Source organism: Notolepis coatsorum (genome assembly GCF_963971535.1).
Source record: "Notolepis coatsorum genome assembly, chromosome: 15".
Taxonomy (NCBI): Eukaryota; Metazoa; Chordata; class Actinopteri; order Aulopiformes; family Paralepididae; genus Notolepis; species Notolepis coatsorum.
This window is the reverse complement of record NC_140179.1, coordinates 29,341,068-29,355,585: the sequence shown is the minus strand read 5'-3', so window position 1 is coordinate 29,355,585 and position 14,518 is coordinate 29,341,068. Positions and strand designations below refer to the sequence as shown.

Sequence of the window (14,518 nt, the reverse complement as noted above, 5' to 3'; positions counted from 1 at the left end):
CACTCTGTATGTGACATGCTCTCTCTCTCTACTTCTCTCTGTATGTGACGTGCTCTCTCTCTCTCTACTTCACTCTGTATGTGACGTGCTCTCTCTCTCCCTACTTCTCTCTGTATGTGACGTGCTCTCTCTCGCTACTTCTCTCTGTATGTGACGTGCTCTCTCTCTACTTCTCTCTGTATGTGATGTGCTCTCTCTCTCTACTTCTCTCTGTATGTGACGTGCTCTCTCTCTCTCTACTTCACTCTGTATGTGACGTGCTCTCTCTCTCTCTCTACTCTCTGTATGTGACGTGCTCTCTCTCTCTACTTCTCTCTGTATGTGACGTGCTCTCTCTCTCTCTCTACTTCACTCTGTATGTGACGTGCTCTCTCTCCCTACTTCACTCTGTATGTGACGTGCTCTCTCTCTCCCTACTTCACTCTGTATGTGACGTGCTCTCTCTCTCTCTCTACTTCACTCTGTATGTGACATGCTCTCTCTCTCTCTCTACTTCTCTCTGTATGTGACGTGCTCTCTCTCTCTCTCTACTTCTCTCTGTATGTGACGTGCTCTCTCTCTCTACTTCACTCTGTATGTAGGGATGGGTACCTTTCACATTTGAACCGATACCGGTACCGGTACCTGTGAATCGATACCGGTACCCAACGGTACCTTTTTTTGGTACTTTAGTCTCAAGAAATTTAATTTACCTACCTCAGTCGTAAAAGAAAAAATCCAAACTTCAAATAACTACAATTTCGACAGTTTTCGGCTTGTCATTGCTCCGACTGCTTTGTTGTTGAATCAAGTCAAATCCTAGGTAAGCATATATTGTGCGTGTGAACGTTGACATGAAAAGAAAAAAGTAAAAAAAAAAAAAGTAAAAAAAAAAAAAGTTAAAAAAAAAATTTAATAAAAAATATTTTTTTTTATTTAAAAAAAAAATCGGTTTCTCACTTGATTAGATACTCGGTAGTACCGACGTGTTTCGGTTCGGTACCTCAAAAGTACCGAATTCGGTACCCATCCCATGTGACGTGCTCTCTCTCTCTCTACTTCACTCTGTATGTACTCTGATAGTACTGTACATTAGTACACTGCATAGTATTGTGTATTGTATATTATATGGTAACTCAGAACATTGTACATATGTCTATACCGAACACTGTGACCTCATTTTCTTCTTCTAAATTCATGCTATATTATGTTATTATGTTATTTGATACTATCTTGTCTAGCACAGTCTCTGGAGCGTAACAGTAAGAAGCATTTTGTATGAAAGTATTCTGTACTTCTGTATGACAACTATTAAAGAACTTGAACTTGAACTATGTGACGTGCTCTCTCTCTCTCTCTACTTCTCTCTGTATGTGACGTGCTCTCTCTCTACTTCTCTCTGTATGTGACATGCTCTCTCTCTACTTCTCTCTGTATGTGACGTGCTCTCTCTCTACTTCTCTCTGTATGTGACGTGCTCTCTCTCTCTACTTCTCTCTGTATGCGACGTGCTCTCTCTCTCTCTACTTCTCTCTGTATGTGACATGCTCTCTCTCTCTCTACTTCTCTCTGTATGTGACGTGCTCTCTCTCTACTTCTCTCTGTATGTGACGTGCTCTCTCTCTCTACTTCTCTCTGTATGTGACGTGCTCTCTCTCTACTTCTCTCTGTATGTGACATGCTCTCTCTCTACTTCTCTCTGTATGTGACGTGCTCTCTCTCTACTTCTCTCTGTATGTGACGTGCTCTCTCTCTACTTCTCTCTGTATGTGACGTGCTCTCTCTCTACTTCTCTCTGTATGTGACATGCTCTCTCTCTCTCTACTTCTCTCTGTATGTGACGTGCTCTCTCTCTCTACTTCTCTCTGTATGTGACGTGCTCTCTCTCTCTCTACTTCACTCTGTATGTGACGTGCTCTCTCTCTACTTCTCTCTGTATGTGACGTGCTCTCTCTCTACTTCTCTCTGTATGTGACGTGCTCTCTCTCTCTACTTCACTCTGTATGTGACGTGCTCTCTCTCTACTTCTCTGTATGTGACGTGCTCTCTCTCTACTTCTCTCTGTATGTGACGTGCAGGGAGGTGGTGGTGAAAGGCGACCTCCCGCACCCCTTCGCCCTGACGCTGTACGAGGACACGCTGTTCTGGACCGACTGGAACACGCACTCCATCCACTCCTGCCGGAAGCAGACGGGAGAGGAGCGGCGCAAGGTCCACTCCGACATCTTCTCCCCCATGGACATCCACGTCTTCAGTCCCAAGAGACAACCCACGTGTAAGTCCACCGCTCTCCACGGCTAGGGAATGCACCAATACCAATAACTGTTAAGGGTAAAACAAGGCTATATGGTAAATGGTGCATTTTTTATATAGCAGCTTTTATCCAAAGTGCTTTACAATTTGTTCCTGACATTTCACCCATTCACTCACCGATGGCAGAGGACGACCATGCAAGGTGCCAGCCTGCTCATTGGGAGCAGTTAGGGGGTTAAGTGTCTTGCTCAAGGACACTTGGACACATTGCCTGGGAGGAGCGCGAATCAAACCTGGAACCTCCAGATTACCAGATGACTGCTCTACCTCCCGAGCCACTGTCGCCCCACAATATGACAATTTCCCCCGTCCAGTACAAGAATGTTCTACCAAGACCCAAGTGTAACGTCATGAACCAAAGTTGCAACATTTTCTGCCCGTTTACACATACCGTAGAAAGATATTCGATTTTTTTTTTTTTTTTTTTTTTTTTAACTTTGACCAGTCAGCTGGTTTCTTTTAGCGTTTATCGCTTTTTCTGGTCAAGTATGACCGACAGAGACAGGTTGAATGGGGTATAGATCGGGGAAAGACACTGAGAAAATACGGCGAGTCCGGGAGTCGAACTCGTGTACCCCAGATCCGTGACGCGCACGGTTGTCCCCGACGCCGAAATAGCGTTCGAGGTACGCGGTGAGCTACTGGAGCTTCCCAGATATTCGATTTCTATGATGGAAATTGTCTATAATGGGCAAGTAATGTAATCGGTGTATTTCAAACCTTTATTTCCCCTCATTTACAGTCACGTCAAATGAGAATAAAAATGTAAATAAAAAATCTGAGCAAACTCAGGGGACCTTAACACTTTGATTGCCAGCAGGGGGCGCACGATTTAGCGCTTGAGTGCCAACGCTCTATTCAATGAGAGAGCGAGCACATTTGCGAACACATAAACTATATCTTAAATTATGGCTATGTGTCTAATACGCCCGTTGCTTATCAATGACTTGATGATGCTTCCAGTCAACATTGTCGAAACGGATTGTTTTTTAATTGGTACATTTCCGTTTTATACCATTTTTTTTAAAACGCTTGTTTTTCGAAATTTCCAGAAAAATATAGTGATTCTGCAGGAATCGCCCTTTACTGCAATAGACAAAAAACGTTGTAATTTTTCGGCCTATTTATGAATGGTTTTCAAATAAACGCTAGATTATCGATATGCACTTATGCACGCTAGAGAAGCGGGCTGAAAAATCCATTCTCTTATTTCCTGATCAGCGAGCACACAGACACACACACACACACACACATAGGGGACACGTTGATATATCTGTGAAAAAAGCTCTGATTATCCCAAGACTGGTAAAATAGATTCCTTACCTCAGATCAGATGTTCTCCAAAAAGATTATTCCAATTCCTGATCGCTATTCCAAATATCGATCGCGTTTATTGATCCAACGCTGGGTACTGGAAACACATATTCCACTCTGTTCTGGGGGACCAGAATTACTGCAATCGGCTCGGATTACATGCCTGACAAGTAAAATGTGGATTCTGGACTTTCTTTTCCCCATGCGTTTTCATTCAGTCCAATCCAAAGGGTGCATTACCATCCGGGAGACGATGGGGGGCGGTATTTTCCCTGTTCGAGAGAGTCCCAGTGGTAATGTGAGGCTAATCGCTAATAAAAAAAATTAACGATTAATAACGAGATTCTCGTCGTTGGCACTGAACGGTTGGCATGAAATAACGAGAATTCTCGTCGTTGGCACTCAAAGTGTTAAGATTTAAGATTTGTTTATTAAGGACAATGCAAATTAATGAACATCATTTACATGTGTATGCATAACATCACAGCATGATAAGGACGTAAATATGCCGGGAATAGCACAGGGCTAATTTCCACCCGTAGTCCTAACATAAAACAAACACAAAACGGACCATACAACGTTCATTCATAAAAACTGACATCACTGACATGACCACACTAACATGACATTCAGTCAGTACAACATCACTAACATCCCTAATGAGTGCATATTTGGCTGTCTAACAGCCATTTCCTGAGTTGGCCCTTAAAGGTGGACAGGGTGGGACATTCCCTTAAGGGGACCGGAAGGCTGTTCCATGTTCCACTTCCCTTTATCGATAGACAATTTTTGCTGAAGGCGGTCTTTCTAAAATGGACCTCACAATCCCCTCTGGTGTTTGATCTAGTGGCTAATCCAGTGTTCCTTTTCTCGTGGATAAACTCCTTGAGAGGGGGAGGGGCTAATCTGTGCAGGCATTTATATACAAAGCAGGAACTTTTATAACGTCTGAGGTTTTCAAAATTTAAAATTTGATGCTTATCCAGGATTTTACAGTGGTGGTATGAGTACTGTTTCCTGTCATATACCTTCAATGCTCTGTTGTAGAGTTGTTCTATGGGTTTCATGGCTGTGGCCCCAGTAAATGACCAGTTTAGAAGGCAATATTCAATGTGAGAGAAGACCATACAGTGTAGGTATGTCTTTGCGGCTTCAAGTGTTAGGGAGGGCCGTATTTGTTTGAAGTTGGAAATGTTGAAGTTGATGGTGTTCCTCACTTTCTTTATGTGTTTCTTAAAGGTCAGGTTTGAGTCCAAGATGACCCCAAGGAATTTGAAGTGGGAAACAAGTTTTAGTTCTTCCTTCCTTCCCTCCTTCCTCAGGAACACATTGGACCGCTTGATGGTTTCTGGACGCTTGCTAAAGAACATGCACACAGTCTTTTTCGCATTAAGTAGGAGACAGGTGCTGTTTAGCCAGCATTGTACCTTGTCTAGTGCGCATGTGAGCCTGGATGTAATCAACTCTATGTCCTTGCCCTGTGTGTAGATGACTGCATCATCGGCATACATCTGTACATTGAGTTCGGGACACACATTTGGCAGGTCATTGATATACAGGGAAAATAGAAGGACCAGCCAGTCACTAGAACGGGTTCAATACGTTCCAGAATTCCATTCCAATAATGATGTAGTATAAGGAGGTAGCTTAGCAATAATGATGTAGTATAAGGCTTTGTCTCCACCTGGGATGTTTTTTTCAAGGCGGACCGCTTTGAAAAGCAAAAATATGCATGCTCAGAGCGTTTTCCTGAGTCTCGCGACTGCCGCGGCTCAGGCCACTTGCTCGATGTTGATTGGTCGGTCGAAAAAAGTTACCTTGATGAGCGCTGCTCCTCTCCAAAAGTTGAACTAGCCCCCCGAGAGCGCTAAAACGCGAGGCGCGGCGCTGGGAAAAGGAGCGCGCCTGTCGCGTCTGTAGCATAGAAATGAATGACAGAAAGGAGCTGACAGCTCATAAAATGTCCCCGGTCGACACGGGCCCTAAGGAGGTATCTTACCAATAAGGCCCTTAAAAATGAACAAATACCAGTGTTTGTTGCACCTCTCCATCAGAGAGGGCCAACCAACCTTCTCATAACGGACACAGTGATGAGTGTGGTATCTATCATTAGTGATGAATCTGAGGGCAGAGTGATGGACAGAGTCCAGGGATTTAAGGGCTGAGGCCGCAGCCTGTCTATAGATTACATCACCACAGTCCAGGACTGATAAGAAAACCGCTTCGACGACGACTCTTCCTAAGCGGGTTCCGTTTCTGTACAGGAAGCCCATTCCTTGGAGGCAAGGTTGTGGAATAAAAATGTAAACGTCTTAGTTTGTATGTCTGAACATGGTGTAACACCGGTAAATGGTGTTCCTTGTTGCGTGGCCAGCCCACGAGGGTGCACTCTGGGCCCTTCAGCAGGCAGGCAGGCAGGCAGGCAGGCCTGATGTGAATAACAATGAGATGAATATCCGTAGCCGTGTGAAGCCTCCTCACATATTCTACCACTGACATGTAGAAATGTGACGACATGTGCTGCTATTGCAACACAATGCAACGTAGTCCTGAGGCAGTGAGGGGTGACTGGCTCGTGAGGTAGAGCAGTCGTCTGCTAATCCAGAGGTTCCCGGTTCGATTCCCGCTCCTCCCGGGACACTTAACCCCTAACTGTTACCGATGAGCAGGTTGGCACCTTTCATGGTCGCCTCTGCCGTCGGTGTGTGAGTGAATGGGTAAGATGTGAGGAACAAATTGTATGTATGTGAATGTATTTTAGAATGTATATATTTTTTTTGATATATATTTTTTTTAGCATTTTTACAGCTTTATTGGTCACGCAGGACCGACAGAGGAGAGGGCAAACGGGAGGAGAGGTGGGGAGGACATGCGACAAATAATGACAGGAGCTGGGATCGAACCCGGGTCGGCCGCATAGGTGCGCAAGGCACTATGGTATGCGCCACGAGGGCGCCCCTAGAATGTATATATTTGACTATTATTTTATTATTTTTTTTTCTTATTTTAGATTTTTGACTACATAAATGTTTATCTAGGTGCCGAATTTTCCTCTGGATCAATAAAGTACTTCTAGACGGGATCGGGGATGCTCGCCCGATAACAGCCACGTGTAAACGTGTATCATTTCTGGCATAAAGAAACACGTTGCATCTCGCTAACTGGGGAGAAATCCTTTATATCTTTTTGTCCGCTGACCTCCAAAGGAATATGTTTGGTTTGGACGGAAAGTAACGCATGTGGTTTTTACTAGTGACATGCCCTTATTTGTGTTTCATTCAGTGCACGTGAGCGGCACGTGAGCGGCGCGTGAGCGGCGCGGGGAGCGGAGCGGGCGGTTTTGACGTGAGCGAGGAGTGGGTTTTAAAATGGGTCGGCGCGACGTCCGGAGCGAGAGTTCTCCTCCGCTCCAATCCACTCCGGGCCGCTCACAGTGGTTTAACTCTGATGTAATAGTACAATGCCAAAGCAACAGATGGCGATGTACAAACATGAAGGCCATTTTCAACCAATGAGAAGGGTGAACCGTCACTCACATCCTGTTAGAAAAAGTATATGACGCCATTGTTGTTGTCCTTAGCTTACATGCTAACGTTAATGGCAGCGACCATAGCATTGTGGCTAGGCTAGCTATCATCGCGTAGTAGAGCTAGTGAATGGATAAACAACGTTATTTAACATTGCAGAATGGGTACAATTACAATACGGCTCAATACAAACAATTGTTAAGGGGCCCAGGGGGTGTAGACTGTTGTAGTTTGAGCAAATTTACACCATGCTCCAAAAAAAATATAAAAAATCTGCCGAGCGATGTGGAGCGGGGAGCGCTCGATTCAAGGTCAGCGGTGAGCGAGCGGAGAGCGACTTGGGGGCGGGGTCAACATGAGCGATTAGCGGAGCGGAACAAGCCGTCTAGAGCGAAGAGCGGATTTCACGGCCGCGCCGATCCGCTCACGTGGCCTGGTTTCATTACACGTATATGTGCATGCTTACCAATTGTTTCGCCTGTTTTATTGCAACACTACTATCACCGACATGAAGGGAGATCCCCCCCTAGAACGGCCCTTCTCAGTTTTCTCTCCTCCACATTGCCTCTGGTGCATTTTTTCCTATTGCTAGGTTTTAGTGAGTTTTTCCTTACCTTCGCGTGGGGTATGTCTGGGAGTGTTGCATTCATTTATTTTACAATTTTTGGACTTCATGGTGTTTTTGTTTTGTTCTTGATTCATTGTGATGTTTCTTCTTGACTCATTTAAAGAAGACGTGTCCGGCCCATGGGGACATTAAAGTGTGTTGTCGGGCCTTACAAATAAATGTGATTTGTTTTGACTAGTCTGATCGTCCCGCTAACGGTCGTCTCTCCTGTGTGTTCGGCAGTGACCAGCCCCTGCTCCCTGAGGAACGGAGGCTGCTCCCACCTCTGTCTGCTGTCCCCCGTCCAGCCCTACAACCAGTGTGCCTGTCCCACGGGAGTCCAGCTGCTCGAGGACAACAAGACCTGCAAAGACGGTGAGGACAGCAGCTGCCGCCGCCGTCTCCCTAATGCTAGAAGATCACTTTATTGTCGATGTAGATTCAAGAGTTTATTCATCACATACATACCAGGGCATACAGTGAAATGAGGTTGGCCATGCCCACTACGATTGTGCAATAAAACAATAGTAATAGTAGTAATAATAATAATAAAAAGATAACTAGAATAGACATGATAAATAGACATGTTAATAAATCGCTTAAAGGCACTGGATCCTATGTACATTCCTATTAGGGATGCTCGATATTGGCTTTTTTACCGATACCGATATTGTCCAACTCTTAATTTCCGATACCGATATCAACCGATATCACATTTTAATGCTGATATCGGCCGATAATATCGGTAGAAAAAAATAAATTGAAAACCGATACCGATATTTTCCGATATCACATTTTAATGCCGATATCGGTCGATAATATCGGTAGGCCGATAATATCGGACATCCCTGATTCCTATACAATGTGCAGTTTTTCTTCTATGTCCCTATGCTATACTTGCTATTACTAACTATACTATACAACAATCGCAACAAGTTATTTTCTTAAAGTGTCCTTTTCCTTCCTTTAAAGTGTCACGAGGCAATATAAATGTGTCTTTTCGCATTTCTGCCCTCCTAGTTACACATACTGATGCATTTCATCAGAGAGGTCAGAGTGCAGTGCCCCCTGGAGCAGTTTTAGGGTTCAGTGCCTTGCTCTGTGCCTTGGGGTTCAGTGCCTTTTCCAGGATTCAATCAGGCAGTAGTAATGGTGATGGTAGTATACATGGTCCATAATATAGTAACGCACTGCGAGACCGTTGCAGTGTTTATTATTAAGAGTCAAACAGTCCTAACAGTTCTTAAGTTCACCAGCCGTTAGCTCTCCAGCATTTGGCAGCAGTCCGTGCCCACGGTTGTGGAGCCTGATGGCTACTGGCACGAAAGACTGGCCGAGGTGGTCTATGACTGAACGTGCCCCTCATATCCAAACTAATAAACTCTCAATAACTGTCAAACTAAATTAACGTGCGCAAAGCTGTTGGGGCATATGTGCAAGATTATGTGCAAAATAAATCTGCATGGTTTTTCAGTGAAGTGCCCCTTTCTAGGCATCCATACACTGCAATTTTGGTCATCGGTTACATTTATTATATGTCACAGGAAAGAAGTCAAATCTTGCTTATGCGTCTAGTCAGATCGACTGCGCTGCAAAGTTAGAGCCATTCTGTTGTTGTCATACTGGGTGACAACAAGACTGCATCCTTTTGTTATCTAGTTCACTCTGTAATCTGCCCACTCTGCCGGTTATCTGTTTGGGGTTTGTCGTGGTCAAAAGAGTTATGGTCCCCAGATGGCACATAAAAAGGCTTTCGTTCTCATTGCATAATCATTCAAGCCTCCTGCACACGTTCCAGTCGCTTTCTTTTCAAGTTTGACATAATGCTTACGTTATGTACCACCGACACTGCCACGCATACTGTCATGGCCTCCTGTGTTTGTTTTGGCCAGTCTTTGGGATTGCCTCATTCACCAGTCACACTAGACTTCTGTGTTTCTGTTGGCCAGTCTTTGGGATCGCCTCATTCACCAGTCACACTAGACTTCTGTGTTTCTGTTGGTCAGTCTTTGGGATCGCCTCATTCACCAGTCACACTAGACTTCTGTGTTTCTGTTGGTCAGTCTTTGGGATCGCCTCATTCACCAGTCACACTAGACTTCTGTGTTTCTGTTGGTCAGTCTTTGGGATCGCCTCATTCACCAGTCACACTAGACTTCTGTGTTTCTTTTGGCCAGTCTTTGGGATCGCCTCATTCACCAGTCACACTAGACCTCTGTGTTTCTGTTGGTCAGTCTTTGCGATCGCCTCATTCACCAGTCACACTAGACTTCTGTGTTTCTGTTGGTCAGTCTTTGGGATCGTCACACTACACTATTCCCTGTAGTGAACTGTACCTTGATTTCCGTAGAAGTCCTATTTGCTTACGTCAACCTCACCAAATGTGACAACGTTTCTTGCGTCTTCATCTCGCCCCGTTGCCCTTCTCGGATAAAGCTAAGGGGTTTCTAGTGGCGGGAAGTGTGAACCTCTCTGTTTCAATGTGTGAATGTAGGTGGTTTGTGAGGTTGACCGTGTAGTCTATTTATGTTCCTCGAGTGGGCTCATTTAAGAACATTAGCTGGCACAGGCAGACGTAGGATTATCAAATTAATCTGATGTCACGCTTGATTGCAATTATTGCATTTGTCGACCATGGGCAATGGTCAGCAGCAACTGAATATCCCCATCTATCTCTCTCGTTTTAAACAATTCTTCCACGGTGACCTCACTTGTGTAACCCGCTTGGCGTTGAGCAGCACGGCGGCTCGAGTCTAAACACAGCGACTCTGGGACTCGCTTAAAGACTCGAAGGTTGAGACTTAAAGAAACTCGCGTGTGACTCTACTCCCACCTCTGGTATCCGTCCTGCAGTGGCGGTCCAGAGTGTTATTTCCTGTGCAAAAAAAAGAAAAGAAACGCGCTCAGCACCACCGTTTCAGATTCCTGCAGGGCTCCCGCTGGAAGGTGTTCTCGGCGGAATGTGTTTTTTCATTATCTGGCGACGCGTGAGTGGGAAGAGAGGGATCGGAGAGGTTTCCTGACCGGCGTCAGGCAGTTTCTTTTCTCCCCGAGAGAATGGAGAAAGAAAGAAAAAACAGCCTTGCGTAACCGTTTACAAGAATTCTACCCGACGTCCAGATTGAATTCATTTATGCCTGTTGGTTCCAAAGCTCTTTTCTCCCCCCCCCCCCCCCCCAAATCCCCCAAAACCTACTGCTTGGAAAATGTTCTGTTTTTCTGGGCCCTGATGAAATACAATTTCCTTAAACTTCATTCTCCTCTGAAGTTCTGTTATTTAGTTTAGTTATTTTCTGACACTCCACTCTATCTCTCTCTCTTTCTCTCTCTCTCTCTCTCTCTCTCTCTCTCTCCTCCCTTGTTTGTGTGTTGTACAATTCAAGAGACACAGGGCCGTCTCTCTCTCTCTCTCTCCCCCTCCCTCCCTCACCGCCTCTGTTTTTCTCCTCTCACCCCATCTCTGCGAGGCCGTCAGCACAGCTGAAGGTGGTGCAGGCTGACCTGCTGGTCGCCATGGCAACTCCACTCTCCACTCAACTGGGATAGCTGTGTGTGTGTGTGAATCACGGCCCCAGCTATTTTCACCCCCAACCCTTCAGCCCTGTGTCTGTCTGTCTCTCTCTCTCTCTCTCTCTCTCTCTCTCTCTCTCTCTCTCTCTCTCTCTCTCTCTCTCTCTCTCTCTCTCTCTCTCTCTCTCTCTCTCTCTCTGCCTTTTATTTACATTTTTTGCTTCAGTTCCTCCAGTCAACAGGGCGAGGAAGGGGAGAGAGAGGGCGGGGAGGCTTTTGTTGGGGAAGGGATCACATGCTCCCCCTGCAGACAATGCCCCCTTTCACTGCCCCCCCCCCCCCCCCCTTCTTGAAAACCGGAGGCTAGCCGGTGGTTAAAGGCAGGGTGGGACGCGGGCACAGGCCTGACCCGAAAAGGGCTGCCGCGAAGGGTTACATCTGGGTGTCGTTAGGTCCAGGGTTACGTCTTCCCCCCCCCGGGAACCCCAGGGTGACCCCTCCCCCCCACCCCTGCTCCGCCCACTGTGCCAAACAATGCTAAGTTGGGGATTTTTAAAGCTTTGCGGGAGAGTCGCTAATTTGTCATCTCCTTTGTGCGGCCCTTGCAACTCTGCCTCTTTTCGGTTGGTCCCCGTGTACAGATCACATGTTCTCGGGGGCTTTAATAGGCTGCTCCTTTTAGTTCTCATGGCGACGGCCTATTACAAGCGCTAGCTGTTAAAGTCCCCCCCCCCCGTAAATACTTCTCAAGGTTGCCTGTAAACACGTAACTTAACCTACAACTCGACCAAACTTCTTCTACTGCTGTTGTCTCCTAATGGAGGCTTTTGGCCTGAAACCCTCCCAGAACAGTCTTAAGTAAGAGAAAAGAGGGGGGGGGGGGGGGCTTTTAGAAAACCGGCGGACCTGTTTGTACCAGCAGTGAGGGAGGGGGTGGGGGGTAACTGGATGGGGGCTAAGCGAGGGCAGACCGTGAATAGAAAAACACAAGGAGAGAGAGAGAGAGAGAGGGGGGGGGGGCTGTCCGTCATGCTTGACTGTTCAAAGCGGGCGTCTGATTGATCTTTTCAGAGATGGGTTTTTTTCTGAAAGTACTGAGCACGTCGGCCGGACCGTACGGGGATGACGGGTCAAAACACATTTTGGTTTTGTTTCCCCAGGAACCAGTGTTTTTGTGAGCTACGCTTTTATTGTGAAACAATGCTGACGGCCTAATGTAATTAATGTGCATGGTGTTACTGTGGGAAAGAAAAGTTAAGTGAACTATGCAGAAAAGGAAGGGAAAAAACTGTAGGACTAGTTGCATCAAATAATCACTTTGTCCACTGTTTGTTCACTGTTTGTTCACTGTTTGTTCACTGTTTGTCCACTGTTTGTTCACTGTTTATCCACTGTCCACTGTTTGTTCACTGTTTGTCCACTGTTTGTTCACTGTTTGTTCACTGTTTATCCACTGTCCACTGTTTGTCCACTGTTTGTTCACTGTTTATCCACTGTCCACTGTTTGTTCACTGTTTGTTCACTATTTGTCCACTGTTTGTTCACTGTTTGTTCACTGTTTGTTCACTGTTTGTCCACTTTGTTCACTGTTTGTCCACTGTTTGTTCACTGTTTATCCACTGTCCACTGTTTGTTCACTGTTTGTCCACTGTTTGTTCACTGTTTGTCCACTGTTTGTTCACTGTTTATCCACGGTTTGTTCACTGTTTATCCACTGTTTGTTCACTGTTTGTTCACTGTTTATCCACGGTTTGTTCACTGTTTGTCCACTGTTTGTCCACTGTTTGTTAACTGTTTGTTCACTGTTTATCCACTGTCTACTGTTTGTCCGCTGTTTGTTTACTGTTTATCCACTGTTTGTTCACTGTTTGTCCACTGTTTGTCCACTGTTTGTCCACTGTTTGTTCACTGTTTGTCCACTGTTTGTTCACTGTTTGTCCACTGTTTGTTCACTGTTTATCCACTGTCCACTGTTGGTCCACTGTTTGTCCACTGTTTGTTCACTGTTTATCCACTGTTTGTCCACTGTTTGTCCACTGTCCACTGTTTGTTCACTGTTTATCCACTGTCCACTGTTTGTCCGCTGTTTGTCCACTGTTTGTCCACTGTTTGTCCACTGTTTGTTCACTGTTTGTCCACTTTGTCCACTGTTTGTCCACTGTTTGTCCACTGTTTGTTAACTGTTTGTCCACTGTTTGTTCACTGTTTGTTCACTGTTTGTCCACTGTTTGTTCACTGTTTGTTCACTGTTTGTCCACTGTTTGTTCACTGTTTATCCACTGTCCACTGTTGGTCCACTGTTTGTTCACTGTTTGTCCACTGTTTGTCCACTGTTTGTCCACTGTTTGTTCACTGTTTGTTCACTGTTTGTCCACTGTTTGTCCACTGTTTGTCCACTGTTTGTTAACTGTTAACTGTTTGTTCACTGTTTGTCCACTGTTTGTCCACTGTTTGTCCACTGTTTGTCCACTGTTTGTTAACTGTTAACTGTTTGTTCACTGTTTGTCCACTGTTTGTTCACTGTTTGTCCACTGTTTGTTCACTGTTTATCCACTGTCCACTGTTGGTCCACTGTTTGTTCACTGTTTGTCCACTGTTTGTTCACTGTTTATCCACTGTCCACTGTTGGTCCACTGTTTGTCCACTGTTTGTTCACTGTTTATCCACTGTTTGTCCACTGTTTGTCCACTGTCCACTGTTTGTTCACTGTTTATCCACTGTTCACTGTTTGTCCACTGTTTGTCCACTGTTTGTCCACTGTTTGTCCACTGTTTGTTAACTGTTAACTGTTTGTTCACTGTTTGTCCACTGTTTGTTCACTGTTTGTCCACTGTTTGTTCACTGTTTATCCACTGTCCACTGTTGGTCCACTGTTTGTTCACTGTTTGTCCACTGTTTGTTCACTGTTTATCCACTGTCCACTGTTGGTCCACTGTTTGTCCACTGTTTGTTCACTGTTTATCCACTGTTTGTCCACTGTTTGTCCACTGTCCACTGTTTGTTCACTGTTTATCCACTGTTCACTGTTTGTCCACTGTTTGTTCACTGTTTGTCCACTGTTTGTTCACTGTTTATCCACTGTCCACTGTTGGTCCACTGTTTGTCCACTGTTTGTTCACTGTTTATCCACTGTTTGTCCACTGTTTGTCCACTGTCCACTGTTTGTTCACTGTTTATCCACTGTCCACTGTTTGTCCGCTGTTTGTCCACTGTTTGTCCACTGTTTGTCCACTGTTTGTTCACTGTTTGTCCACTTTGTCCACTGTTT

General features: G+C 45.3%; 1 protein-coding gene across 1 annotated transcript in view; it reads left to right on the top strand.

Moving 5' to 3' along the window:
* lrp6 (low density lipoprotein receptor-related protein 6) overlaps nucleotides 1–14,518 on the top strand; it is a 159,480-nt gene that overhangs the window by 82,175 nt on the left and 62,787 nt on the right. Inside the window, exons 4-5 of the mRNA XM_084330957.1 lie at nucleotides 2,058–2,254; nucleotides 7,984–8,115. Of these exons, the coding sequence (XP_084187083.1) occupies nucleotides 2,058–2,254; nucleotides 7,984–8,115 (329 nt within the window). The remainder of the gene's footprint in view (nucleotides 1–2,057; nucleotides 2,255–7,983; nucleotides 8,116–14,518) is intronic.